This window comes from Megalopta genalis, chromosome 6 (assembly GCF_051020955.1).
Source record: "Megalopta genalis isolate 19385.01 chromosome 6, iyMegGena1_principal, whole genome shotgun sequence".
NCBI classification, from domain to species: Eukaryota; Metazoa; Arthropoda; class Insecta; order Hymenoptera; family Halictidae; genus Megalopta; species Megalopta genalis.
Genome location: NC_135018.1, coordinates 19,686,170 through 19,700,497, shown reverse-complemented (window position 1 = coordinate 19,700,497; position 14,328 = coordinate 19,686,170). Strand labels below are relative to the sequence as shown.

The 14,328-nt window shown below is 36.4% G+C and overlaps 1 protein-coding gene across 2 annotated transcripts in view; it reads left to right on the top strand.

Moving 5' to 3' along the window:
- The window catches only part of Rassf (Ras association family member), a 39,087-nt gene that overhangs the window by 3,040 nt on the left and 21,719 nt on the right, over positions 1-14,328 (top strand). Inside the window, exons 9-10 of one of the 2 annotated variants that reach the window (XM_076522676.1) lie at positions 41-260; positions 354-413. In XM_076522676.1, coding sequence (XP_076378791.1) covers positions 41-260; positions 354-413 — 280 coding nt within the window. Of the gene's footprint in view, positions 1-40; positions 261-353; positions 5,964-14,328 lie in introns of those variants that run through there. The other variant, XM_033476465.2, reaches the window with a different exon arrangement.

Sequence of the window (14,328 nt, the reverse complement as noted above, 5' to 3'; positions counted from 1 at the left end):
CGTTGAAGTGATATTTTTACTGAACATTCATTTTCTTCAGAACAACGAAGACTCAGAGACGACGAATATCCTTTAGAAGTTCGAGTAGTACTGGGCCCACATGAAACTGTCGCACGACTATTTCTGGTAGATAAACTGTCCACACCGGAGATCAGCTCCGACGTCGCGCAATTTCTTAATCTCTCGTTGGCAGAGTGTCACGGTATTCTACAACGTTATCATTACGAGGAGGAACATCAAATTGGTTTGTTGAAGGAAAAGTACGTCTCTTTTTTGTTTTAAAAAAAAAAGATGTAAACAAAATTCATTGATTAACGAAACGTATAAATGAATTTAATTTGTTCCATTTCCAGATACAAAGAGATGCGACGAAGAATACGGCAAAGAATGGAGGAGTTGAAAGTCCGATTGTAGTTAGTATACTCTCTCAAAAAACATTTGATTATTCATATCATTATTTTTCTATTAATCCACACTTACAGACCACTCGTTTTCTTCTTTTTTTTTTATACGTACACGTAAATTATTCGCCGTGAAATATTTTGTTTTATAATCAGTTAAAAGATATGTATTACGGTAACGGCACATAATCTTTAACCTTACACGTAGATCCATTTGAGACATCAAATGCAAAATGTTTATTTACGTTTGAGTGTATCGAGCTGTAACGTACTAACACTCTTTAGCTTTAAAGTCTCGTTGCTACATTACCAAGCTCTGTTCACTTCTTTGCATCTTTATTGCATTTATCTACACTCGGTATGCGCAGCTAATTATCGAACGAATCAGTGCAATTTAACTAGAAAATTATATATTTAAAGGACATACATTTTATGTCGACTGTGCATTGAACAGTAGTGATGACGTAGTCATGTGAGTCGTTGTTAATGCGATTTCTCCTAAATTGCAGACTGTTATAGATGCAGAATAGGACATAATTTATAAAATATATATGTATATTATATACGTATACTGGACGTTTATCAGCATATATATATATATGCCACGCGAACTTATCATTTTCTCTAAAACAAATTCAACGAAAATATTATACGTTGTATTTTTGATTTAAAAGATATGTCGAAGGACCTACGTTCCGCTTATATATAAGCCGTCAATTTTGTCTCGTCTATGGTTGCAATGTCAAAGCCCTTACGATTGAGTCTTCAGGACCCGTTTCAAAGATAAATGGCTTAGCTCGACAACAATGTCTCTTCGTATCAAGAAGTTTTGGTCAGGATAGAGCCTAAAGAATTGTAAAAAACTCTTTGTTTCTCACCGAAAATGAATGTTTGGAGCCCCTGAAACCTGTTCGTACATAATTGGCTCTTCTTCAGTTTCAGAGCTTGAAATACTTGGCATTCCAAACATTCTCCTGCACACTATCTTATCGATGATATAGCGTGTCGATCCAAAAGTTCTTTATATTTTTAATTTTCATTATTAACGACGTCTCGTACTGTATGTACAGATTTCATATTTCAATGCTATCATTTTTAATAGTCGTGTTCAATGACGTTCAACCTCTTTGACTATAAGTATGGTTCAAACACACGCTATTCGTCTGTAGTTTTGGTAATAAGGGCACAATGGTATAATCCACCTACCTTGCGGGACACTGTAGCTACGGTTACAACACTAAAGCTCTCTCATGCGTTTCGATTGCTTCTCTATAACTAAACGGACAAATTGAAATGAGAATCATTGTCGTAGCTCTCGAAAGGCAACAAGAAAATCCGTATAGTAGATAGACAGAAATTTCTAATGACTTCCGATTACAAAGCGGATAGGAACTTTTATACGAATATTTTTGTCGCTGTTTCCGGCGTACAATTATAAAACGCAAGGCTGTCCAACTTCTTACCTTGTGGGGATGGTGTTCTGCAAAATTTTGTTTCTTCACGTAGGTGCCAAAAAAAAGGAAAGAACTTATTGTATATTGAACGGCGAATGAAAAGTAGAATTTTAACGATAAAAATTGTTGAATTTGAAATGGAGATATTAGAGAAGGCGTAAAGTTTTTAAAATATATATGTATATATCGTCGCATGAACAGGTGGGGTTATGTAACCTTGGAACTTGAAATGTCCTCCTTCTTTGTGATACAAAAGGAATCAACAATATAATTGCTTGCTACTAAAACAATAGAGTTAATAGAGTTCGTCGTAGGGCTGTTTTTTTTTTTTTTACTATCACTTTCAGTTAGTGTTTCTTATCAGTTCTCTCTTCGTCTGCTTTGGAAGATTCTTCTTTCACAGAATTTTGTCCGTCCATGTGCTCTCTCATCTTCTAATTTGTCGCGTAATTCGATTATGTACTTTCATCTGTTTTAGTCTTCTTTTTCAAAATCGTACGCTGTCATCTCGACTGATCATGCTATACTTACAGAATTTTTAACAATAACACGCATCGCATTAACTTGATACTCTTCGCGTGAAACATAACATCCACGTTGGTGCTTCTACGTTTCAATTTTTGTGTCATAAACGAAAACGACGGCATCAGTGGTTTCGATGTTACACGACTCGCCCTGTGTGTATATATATTGTTTAGATAAAAATGATTACGAAACAATGTACCTTGGGACACACATATTAGTTGGACAGCTCCGATAAAATTCATAGACAACAAAAGATCGTTGTTACTCGATAACACAAGTCTCGACACCTAACACTGCCGTTAAATAGTTTATCGTACTTCTCATTGTAGCATAATGTTTACGACATTGGACGAAAGAAAGGAGTTGTTTTTAGAGGTTGCTTTCGAAATTTCTCGAGGAAAGATGTTCCAATGTTTCTTGATCGGATCGTGGATAAACAAAACTGTAGCTGTCGAATGCATTCTACAAAACAAATGAATTTCATCCCTGCAGCAGTAGGAATAGCGCGGTTTCTCTATTAGAGATACATTGAAACTCAATTTTTCATAATTCTTTGAGAGATTTAATTTAAGTATTAACATGCGATTGAATCGTTACTGCAATCTGTTCGAAATCTTTAGATTTACGTCTTCGAAATTCTATTTTCAATGATCAAAATTTATAATTTCTCGTAGAAATTTATCTTTCCACAGTGTTGCAAAAGTACAGCATTTAATAGCGCGGTTTCTCTGTCAGAGATACATTGAAACTCAATTTTTCATAATTCTTTGAGAGATTTAATTTAAGTATTAACACGCGATTGAATCGTTACTGCAATCTGTTCGAAATCTTTAGATCTACGTCTTCGAAATTCTATTTTCAATGATCAAAATTTATAATTTCTCGTAGAGATTTATCTTTCCACAGTGTTGCAAAAGTACAGCATTTAATAGCGCGGTTTCTCTGTCAGAGATACATTGAAACTCAATTTTTCATAATTCTTTGAGAGATTTAATTTAAGTATTAACATGCGATTGAATCGTTACTGCAATCTGTTCGAAATCTTTAGATCTACGTCTTCGAAATTCTATTTTCAATGATCAAAATTTATAATTTCTCGTAGAGATTTATCTTTCCACAGTGTTGCAAAAGTACAGCATTTAATAGCGCGGTTTCTCTGTCAGAGATACATTGAAACTCAATTTTTCATAATTCTTTGAGAGATTTAATTTAAGTATTAACGCGCGATTGAATCGTTACTGCAATCTGTTCGAAATCTTTAGATTTACGTCTTCGAAATTCTATTTTCAATAATCAAAATTTATAATTTCTCGTAGAAATTTATCTTTCCATAGTGTTGCAAAAGTGCAGCATTTAATAGCGCGGTTTCTCTGTCAGAGATACATTGAAACTCAATTTTTCATAATTATTTGAGAGATTTAATTTAAGTATTAACACGTGATTGAATCGTTACTGCAATCTGTTCGAAATCTTTAGATCTACGTCTTCGAAATTCTATTTTCAATGATCAAAATTTATGATTTCTCGTAGAAATTTATCTTTCCACAATGTTGCAAAAATACAGCATTTAATCGTTAAATTAAGACGTATCTTGAACGTTTCTCTATCTGATTGCAAGAAACCTTTCACGAACATTTTCACAGAGCATTTTGGGGTGAACCGTAACTTCTAACATCGTCAAAAGATCAACCCTTGTTTTTGGAAAATAATACAAATAAAAACTATTTGATATTTGGTTGAAAAATTTGACGAAATGTTGCACCGTTACTGTGCTCGGTATATAAAAAAAAAAATACAAGGAAAAATGACTATCGAACGTACTTGTATAATTTGTCGTTCAGTTGCCTCTTCTCTGAAATGCTTTGTACGTCGGATAATCTTTCTTACCAGCCCTGTTATGTAAGTAAAAGATGTTTAACTTCCGTGCGTAGACGTGGCGCAAATAACTGGCGATATTCACGCACAAGAGTATGATTTATACAGCGACAACAGTTTTAACGCTGCTCTGTGAAAACCATTCCTCCTCCTCGTAAAAGATGTATAGCGACGGACGCGCAACGGTGCAGATTGTTTCTGACCGTTGTTTATGACAATAGATGCCGATCGTATAATCATAATTTTAAGCTAGTCACTGTTTTTGTATAGTCACGCAAAGCATATGGTGTCGCGGTCGTATTTGCGATACAAGTGTGCCGACATCGCATCGCACACAATGAAATTAATTGATCTACAGACTCGGTGTTGCCCGATTTACTTTGGTCGATCGTCTTATGGGCTGACGTATACACATCCGAGGAGGCCTAAAAGCTTATGTTCTCTTATCGTAAATAGTAAAGATTCTGGAACTCATTTGAAACGACGTGGTAACCGACGATTATTATATCTGAGATTTTATTGCGAATTTCATCTTATTTTCTTATATAATAACGAATTTTATTGTATAAATATATTTACAATCATGTATCACAGTTGTTGCAGCTAGTTCGAGGCGCGTTATTCGTACTCTTGTTCCAAATACGTTTCACCTAAAAGCAAATAACAAATTAGTTTCTTAACGTAACATTGTGAAACGCTGTGTTTTTAAGCGATCGATTAAAAGCAAGCAAATCAAACTTTTAAAAAGGGGCTTAGCTTGAGACAAGCAAACTAAACTTAGAAAATGAAAGTTTCAGTTTTCATCCCCTAACCCTCTGACTATATTTTTGTGTATAAAAATTTGTTCGAATATTCAAATCGCGCGGATTGTTGTCCCACTGGTTGGCCAGTCAGCTAGTGATTATTAAATTGAAATATCTCATGTAATTTTTCTTCACTCGTACACACATTATTTCTACCGATTTTGCACATTATGTTCTTGATTTGTACATTGTAATAAGGATTTAAAAAAAAGAATAAACTGCTTTATTATTATTAGTCACACAATGATTATAGTAACATTGATACGTTGTCATCCCATCCAGAACAACCAGTGGGACAATATATTCCAGATTTCCCATCCCCTAGAGAAAATTGTTCACTTGCAAAACAACATTTCAATTGAAGATACAGCTAATTGGTAGCCAAAGAGTTAAGCAATACAAAGGATTGCAAATCGATAAGTATGAAATATTTTAAACAGTCGAACAGTTTAACAGATTTTATACTTCTTCGAAATTCTTAATACGTTATTTTACAGATAAACAAAAATCTGACAGATCGCTGAACAAAAATTGCCTTAACATTAAAATGCCTGCCAGGATGTTCGAACAAAAGTGTAATTAATTTGCAGAAAGTTGCAATATAATTTCCGATCAACGCGTGTTCTCCAAACAATTGATGCGACACTCGGACCGCAATACGATCGTTTCACGAAACCTAATATTGTTCGTCTGCATGCGTATCGAATCGTTGACATATCTCGAGGTAAATATTCGAAGACGAAGAAGAAACGAAAGGAAAGAGGGTTTGCTAGAAATCACAGATGATCGTGGACCACCGTGGGCCACGTGAAGCTAACCGTGCAGGTTTTCTAATAAAATATTGGGTTGGCAACTAAGTAATTGCCGATTTGTTCGATGAAATAAAAATTCTTTTTTACTTGGAACGAAGTTTAATCTGTAATGTATTTTCCATTTCGTTCGATGACCTTTTGCCGTCTCTCTGACAACTTGAAAATTCCACGCTCGTAGAAAGTCTGATCCTTTTCGGCCAAAAACTGAGTTAAGTGAGATTTTACAGCGTCATCATCGTTAAAAGTTTTACCACGAAGGGAGTTGTCCAGGGATCGAAATAAGTGGTAATCCGATGGCGCGAGATCAGAACTATATAATGGGTGTAACATCAATTCCCAACCAATATCCATCAATTTTTGCCGAGTGGACAAAGACGTGTGCGGCCTAGCATTGTCCTGCTGGAAAATGACACCTTTACGATCGACCAATTCTGCTCGCTTTTCCTTGACCGCTGCATTCAATTTGTCCGGTTGCTAACATTCACGGATAATAAAAAATAACATAATAATAATAATAATAATAATAATAATAATAATAATATAAAATTATTATAATTATAATATTAATTAATATAATTATTATAATAATATTAATATATAATTAATATTATATATTATATATAATATTATAATATATATAATTATTATAATAATATTAATATATAATTAATATTATATATTATATATAATATTATAATATATATAATTAATATTATATATTATATATAATATTATAATATATATAATTAATATTATTATATATATAATAATTAATATTATATATTATATATAATATTATAATATATATAATTATTATTATTATTATTATAATATTAATATAATATAACATTTACGGATATCATAAAAATGGGAGTGAGAGACATCTATAACTGAAATCGGCAATTACTTAGTTGCCAACCCAATATCATGCGCTTCGTTTGCCATGTTACAATAATAACAAGCGTCTGAATCGCGACGACCACGTGTTCAACGAATGATCTCGACGATCGAACGATCTTTCGTCAGAGCGTAGAATTCTCTTTTAGTTGTTAAGGTAGCTTCTGCTAGCTGTTAGTCGAAGTCGTAACCGGTGTAAATGTAAAATTTAACCAGGCATGACCACGCATGTGCGACGCGTCTACCGGGTGAACATTGTAATTCTGAATTATGACGACGACGCGACGCAAGCTGCAGATGATTTTACAATGACCACACCCGGTAGACGCCCCGCATATGCGTAGCCGAGCGTGGTTAAATTGCACGGCTACACTGGTGTAACCAATATTTTGTAAGAACACGTTATGATCGATATTACACTTGTCTCTTTCATTTCCAGCGTTCAGTTAGGGCGCCTAAAACGCGTGCAGCGGTTGCCAAATATTTTTTAACCGCTCCTAGCTATGCATTCGGTTATAATTTTCTCGTTCGTCGATTCGTCGGCATTAAAGACTTGCCGTTTTTAATCGGAGAGATTAACAGGATTTATTGAATCGAGGCAATTTTTTGGAGTTCTGGACAACGGTTTGCGAAGTTCTTTCTTGGAAATTTGCAAGAATATTCTTAACATAACCGGGAGGAAGGTGAAATATTAGATTTGAAAAAGAATTCTGTTACTGAGTGCAGTTTGAATACTAGACAGGAGTCATTTAACAATAATAATTAAATAATAGTCGTTTCAAGATTGAAAATCGACGGTTAAGAATTTCTTGAAAAGTTCTACAAAAGTGATGAACGATTTTTCATCCGGAATTCAACGAATTGCTTGGACTAATATCACGTTATAGTTGCTGTCAAAACTATTATCTGAGAGAAAATTATCGAGCTACTTCTGCATGCAGCTTTCAATCGTTGGAAATCCTGTTAATAGGCTTCCGGTAAATAATGACATACAGGGTGTCCCACAATTATTTTAACAGCCGAAAATGAGGGGTAGCTGAGGTCATTTGAAGTAACTTTTTCCTTTGCGAAAATGCAATCCGCGGCTTTGTTTACGAGTTATTAACGAAAAACACTGGCCAATGAGAGGTGACGGTGCGAGAGAGAGGGTCCGCGAGAGAGTCCGCAGCACGAGGCTTTGACAGAAGGTCGGGACGGACTCGAGCCGCGTTCGAAGTATTGAACAAGTCACGAAGCGAGAACTTTCCGGATTTTTTTAACTACATAACAGTGATATTTTTAAGAAAAACGCTGTTCACCTTTACTTTAGAACGTCTGAAGAATATTCACTAATTTTTCGGACCCGAAATAATACGTAGTTTAACCGTGACAGTCGTTTTAATTTTCTGGTGTGCATGACACCTTATGTATACCATATGAAATTTTTATGCAAGGTGTACAGTGAAGATTAACAAAGTTCGTAAATGATATTTTAATTTAAATAATTCCGTGTACGAACAGAATTCAACGAATGATTCGCAAAGCTGATTTAATAATAAATAATCGCGTTAAGGTACGTAAAGGATTTGTTTTTTAGAGAAATATGAAAAATATTATCGATAAGAAACTCACCCATTTAGTTGAGGATGCATTTGCTGACTCGTACGTACTGACCTCGTACAACGAACAACTGATCCCAGGTCGATGACCGCAACATTCGAGGGATACTGTCGGTGGAACCTCTGGTATGGTTATTTGCGAAGTTCACTTACACTGCACTGTCACCAAACACTGATCAGTTATTTAATCACTGATAATCCGAATCACTTGTGGATATTTAAGAAAGATCACTGAGACTCGTTCGCGGATAATCGTTTATTCGACGCGTTCGTTCGGAAGTCGACGTTTCACTGCCGAAAAATTCAGGCCTTGACTGTGGGTCCTTGTTGTTCTTCGTTCGGCCGTCCGAGGAAATGACACTCGATACCATTTTCTTCGCACGGCCATTAATTACGTTCTAAGAGCGCAGGGTGACAGCGGGTCGGACACAGTTTACGTCTCGGCATATCTTGTTTATTTCATTTGGCGGTACCCTGCGCTTCGAAGAAAATAGTATCGGGTGTTATTTCCTCGGACGGCCGAAAGACGAACGACAAGGGCCCACGGTCGAGGCCTCTATTTTTTGGCAGTGAAACGTCGACTTCCGAACGAACGCGTCGAATAAACGATTATCCGCGAACGAGTCTCAGTGATCTTTCTTAAATATCCACAAGTGATTCGGATTATCAGTGATTAATTAAGTGATCAGTGTTTAGTGACAGTGCAGTGAAAGATCAGCTGTACGTTGTACAAGGTCAGTGCCCTTCGACATCATGAATTTCAGCCAGCAAATGCATCCTGAACTAAATGGGTGAGTTTCTTACTGATAATATTTTTCATATCTCTCTAATAAACAAATCCTTTACGTCCCTTATTTATTAATAAATCAGCTTTGCAAATCATTCGTTAATCTTCACTGTACACCTTGCATAAAAATTTCATATGGTACACACGAGGTGTCATGCACACCAGAAAATTAAAACGGCTGTCACGGTTAAACTTCATATTATTTCGGGTCCGAAAAATTAGTCAATATTCTTCAGACGTTCTAAAGTAAAGGTGAACAGCGTTTTTCTTAAAAATATCACTGTTATGTAGTTAAAAAAATCCGGAAAGTTCTCGCTTCGTGACTTGTTCAATACTTCGAACGCGGCTCGAGTCCGTCCCGACCTTCTGTCAAAGCCTCGTGCTGCGGACTCTCTCGCGGACCCTCTCTCTCGCACCGTCACCTCTCATTGGCCAGTGTTTTTCGTTAATAACTCGTAAACAAAGCCGCGGATTGCATTTTCGCAAAGGAAAAAGTTACTTCAAATGACCTCAGCTACCCCTCATTTTCGGCTGTTAAAATAATTGTGGGACACCCTGTATGTATACGATAGATACAATAGGCTCTCTAACTGTATAAGTATAAGCATATAAAGAAAGTAATCGTGTACAAGTTCTGCAGAATGCGAAATAGATTGCGATAACGAAACAGATCCGTTTTTGCATTATATAGAGAAATAGGGTTGTGTTTGATTTATGATACATTATAGTACTATATTACATTATAATACGCTAACAGGCGATATGATTGATATAATAGTTAGGGGAGTGTTGTCTTGATCGGTTGAAATATTCGGCAGCAATCGAAGCAAGTTTATAGAACGCGAGATTAGAATTAATGGAAAAGGGGAGACAAGTTAGAGATTATCCGTAGAAATTAAGGAAAACGGAAGCATTTTATCAGAGATTAATAGATTTTAAATATTCCGTACCATGACGCATATTGACACGTTTGTTCGATACTCGACGTATCGAAATGTAACAAAACTACGAAGAAAAGTGCACAGTCCAAAATATGAAATATATATATATATAGATATATATATATACATAAATGTGAGATTGTAAAATATACGAACGCATAAGAAAATTGTATAAATCGTTGAGAAAGAAATAAAAGTGATTGCTTCTTTTTTGCGAGCCCTTTTTATGCTGTCTCTCCTCGTTGAAATAAAAATGTTCTGCTATATATTCTCGACGGGTAAATCAATAATCATGCGTAAAAGGTTCATCATGATAACATTCAAATCTGTTGTAAAATTCACTGTGTGTGAACAGCTTTTAAAACGGAATAACTTTTTTTTAAAAAGTTATCTTAGAAGGACTAGTTTACCAAACACTGCGTAAAAAAGACATAAATACGACTTTTAGCGTATTTTATTTTTATTTTAGCGTATAATTTTGATAATTTAAAAATGATTTTGGACCGTGACAATATTTAGTGGTGCCGCAGAGTGCAAAAAGGATTAATAATGATAATAACTCGTCGTAAAACAACAGATCTTTATTAGCCTGTGACTCGCATGCAAAAAAACTATAGCAAGAACTTGCAGTGTAATTTATTTTTGTAACGAGTAACTCAAACGATTAATTTTAATCTTAATTTTACAGTTTTTGTCCTTATAACACTGTATCTAGTCACAGAGTTATATGAGGTTTAACTCTGAATTAACTCAAAGTTGTCAATACATAGGAAACAAAATTTTGTTCAAATACACGAAAATTGAAGAATTAAATTCTTACCAGAAAGTACCGTTTTTCGGAATCACTGTGTATAGAGCTTACACTATTCATGCAAGATTTGCGATCGCCATAAAATATCTTCTCTCGACGTGGATCACGTTTCATTCGAAACAAGCTACAGTTCGGAAAATAATTGTGTGCGAGACTTGAAAAGGGACATCATGTACACTGCAGTAATGTCTCCCCAATTGACGCTCAGATTGTCCACAAAAATGGACAATTTGGGAAGAGAAGATGCAATTTTTACAGCTTTGCACCTCGTTTATTATATTGGGTTAAGTAATCAAGTAATTAAGTAATTGCCGATTTCAGTTATAGATGTCTCTCACTCCCATTTTTATGATATCCGTAAATGTTATATTATAAAATTATTATTATTATTATTATTATTATTATTATTATTATTATGTTATTTTTTATTATCTGTGAATGTTAGCAACTGGACAAATTGAATGCAGCGGTCAAGGAAAAGCGACCACAATGCTATAGTTAGCTTGCTGACTTTTTTAACAACCAAGAAATATAGTTCAAATGTTATTTCAGTTTTCTAAAATGGCATCAAAGTGGTACTACCGGCATAAAACAGATAGTTTTTGCATGGCACCAGCGTGGTGCCACCGGACGGCATAGTGTTAATATTGAAACCAATAAAAGGATTAGCTTCAGTCTCAACGAGGAGGTTTTGATAATATATTGGGTTGGCAACTAAGTAATTGCCGATTTCAGTTATAAATGTCTCTCATTCCCATTTTTATGATATCCGTAAATGTTATATTATAAAATTATTACTATTATTATTATTATGTTATTTTTTATTATCCGTGAATGTTAGCAACTGGACAAATTGAATGCAGCGGTCAAGGAAAAGCGACCAGAATTGGTCGATCGTAAAGGTGTCATTTTCCAGCAGGACAATGCTAGGCCGCACACGTCTTTGTCCACTCGGCAAAAATTGATGGATATTGGTTGGGAATCGATGTTACACCCACCATATAGCCCTGATCTCGCGCCATCGGATTACCACTTATTTCGATCCCTGGACAACCCCCTTCGTGGTAAAACTTTTAACGATGATGACGCTGTAAAATCTCACTTAACTCAGTTTTTGGCCGAAAAGGATCAGACTTTCTACGAGCGTGGAATTTTCAGGTTGTCAGAGAGATGGCAAAAGGTCATCGAACAAAATGGAAAATACATTACAGATTAAACTTCGTACCAAGTGAAAACAAAATTTTATTTCATTGAACAAATCGGCAATTACTTAGTTGCCAACCCAATAGTTACCAATTGTCGACGGCTAATAAAAACGAGTCGCAACGCTCGAATAATCGTATCTCCTCTTCCCAAATTGTCCATTTTTTGTGCACAATCTGAGCGTCAATTAGGGAGAATTTACTGCAGTTAGCCGAGAATTCAGCTTAATATCATTATCCCAGAGAATCGTTGCTTTTCAGATGTCCGTGGAGGGTGGAACAGAAAACACCGGAGCATTGAGATTGGACAGAATGTATTTATTTATCTTTGAAATACGTAGAGTAAAGTAGATCAATGCAATGTTATGAGTAGTATCGAGTAGTAATTGTCATACGAGTTGCTAGGAACGAGTATGTATACCCACAACACCGAGGAGCTCAGCCGCTCATGTTATTTTTGGTTTGCACGACACTCATATACATTAAACGTTACAAGATAGCAATAACGATTATCACCGTTGTTCATCGTTATCATTGACGTTACCATAATACCTTAGTCACAACTTTATTACATGACTTACATCTTTGGCATCGTGGACACCAGATTCAACAACAACACATGTTCACGCGCGCGCTCGCGCGCGCACACACACACACGCACGCACGCACACCGCGTCTCGTTTCTCACCGATTTCTCATGGAACGCGAAAAACGCGTTGCAACACACAATCCTATATGACTTAGGCTAGTTTTGTTTTCGATTGACTCTCACCGGTAACGATTCTCTCTCTCTCTCTCTCTCTCTCTCGCTTTCTCTCTTCCTTCCCTCTTCCTTTCCCTCGGATCTGCACTTTCCGCACTTTTCTCGACTTGTGCAACATAACATGCTTGCTAAGAAGGTTAGCGCAGATATATATTGTTCGTATAAAAAACTAGTAGCTATAAAATATTCAAAATACATATAGAAAATAAAGTACCGCGTGTACAATGAATGATTTTAAATGCTTATCTTTCTTTACATTTTAAATACAACGCCGCTTGCCCGATCTATATTCGCCTTTCATCGTTAAAATAAATATAAATCGGAGCTTCGCTAAACTCCTGCTATCCGATGGAAAGCTAAAGAGATACCTAATTATCACAAATATTATATAATTTAATCAAGAAAATCATAAATATTATATAATTAAAATTATACAATATCATATCGCGTTAAATAAAGAACGCAGAGACGATTTCGAGACGGTCCATCGGAGATAAATTTGCTAGATCGTAGAATGGAAGAAGTTCGACCGAAGGAAGATCGTTACGGTTTAAAAAAAAAACAGTGCTGCCCGTAAACTCTGGAGCTTGCGGAGCTTCTGCTTCGCCCAGCTCGACGACGCCTGGTTCCCTTAATCTGCTGCTATGTTCCCAGCCCACGATGCAATAATAAATGCTCTGTACAAACAGAATGCGACGCGAGTGCCGAGAGGCTCTCTCTTCTCCGCGGACAGCACCGTTTCCTTTTTCCGAATGCTCTCGGTTATTCTAGAAACTCTCTCTTTCGAGACATTTATTTTCTCGTGGTCGTTTCACGCGTAGCCGGTCGCGCGAGTCGCCATGTTCGCTTCCCAGGCGCCGGTGTGGCACGCTTGCCCATCATCGTCGTCCATTTAATCGAGGATGCCGCGGACTTGGCTATCACAAATCTGGCACAATCGAGCCTTACAAAAAATACAATACGCGTCCGCGACGTTTTTTTTCTTTTTTTTGTTTTTTTTGTTTTATCACAGACCAGCGCGCCACCCGGCAACAACGGCGTTCCGCTAATTACGCCTCGCGCTGCCGCTTTGTTCCGCTTTGCATCGCTCGCCCACGAAAGCTCTGGAGTCAAAACGTGACGGCAAGGAGTGGGCGCATGGTTGATCTATCGGCTAATTCGCCGTCCCTCGTTCTGGACCACGCTTTGCTTGGATTTCGCCTCCTCGTGCTTGGAATTTCTCGTCTATTCTTCGTCGCTCCGTTGCTCCGCGCCGACTCTACGGTAAAAACACGTCTCTTGCTATTGTAAATTATACGGCACCGGGATTAACGTTTGTTTCATCGTTCGTTTCATTGGCCGTTAACAGCTTTCCACCGGTATGTTTATTTTATTCGTCGTATCAAATGCAACGCGTCCTCTTATCGATGAAAATATCGCTAAAACAAAGTGCGCGAGTTCTCGATGCATTAAATATCGT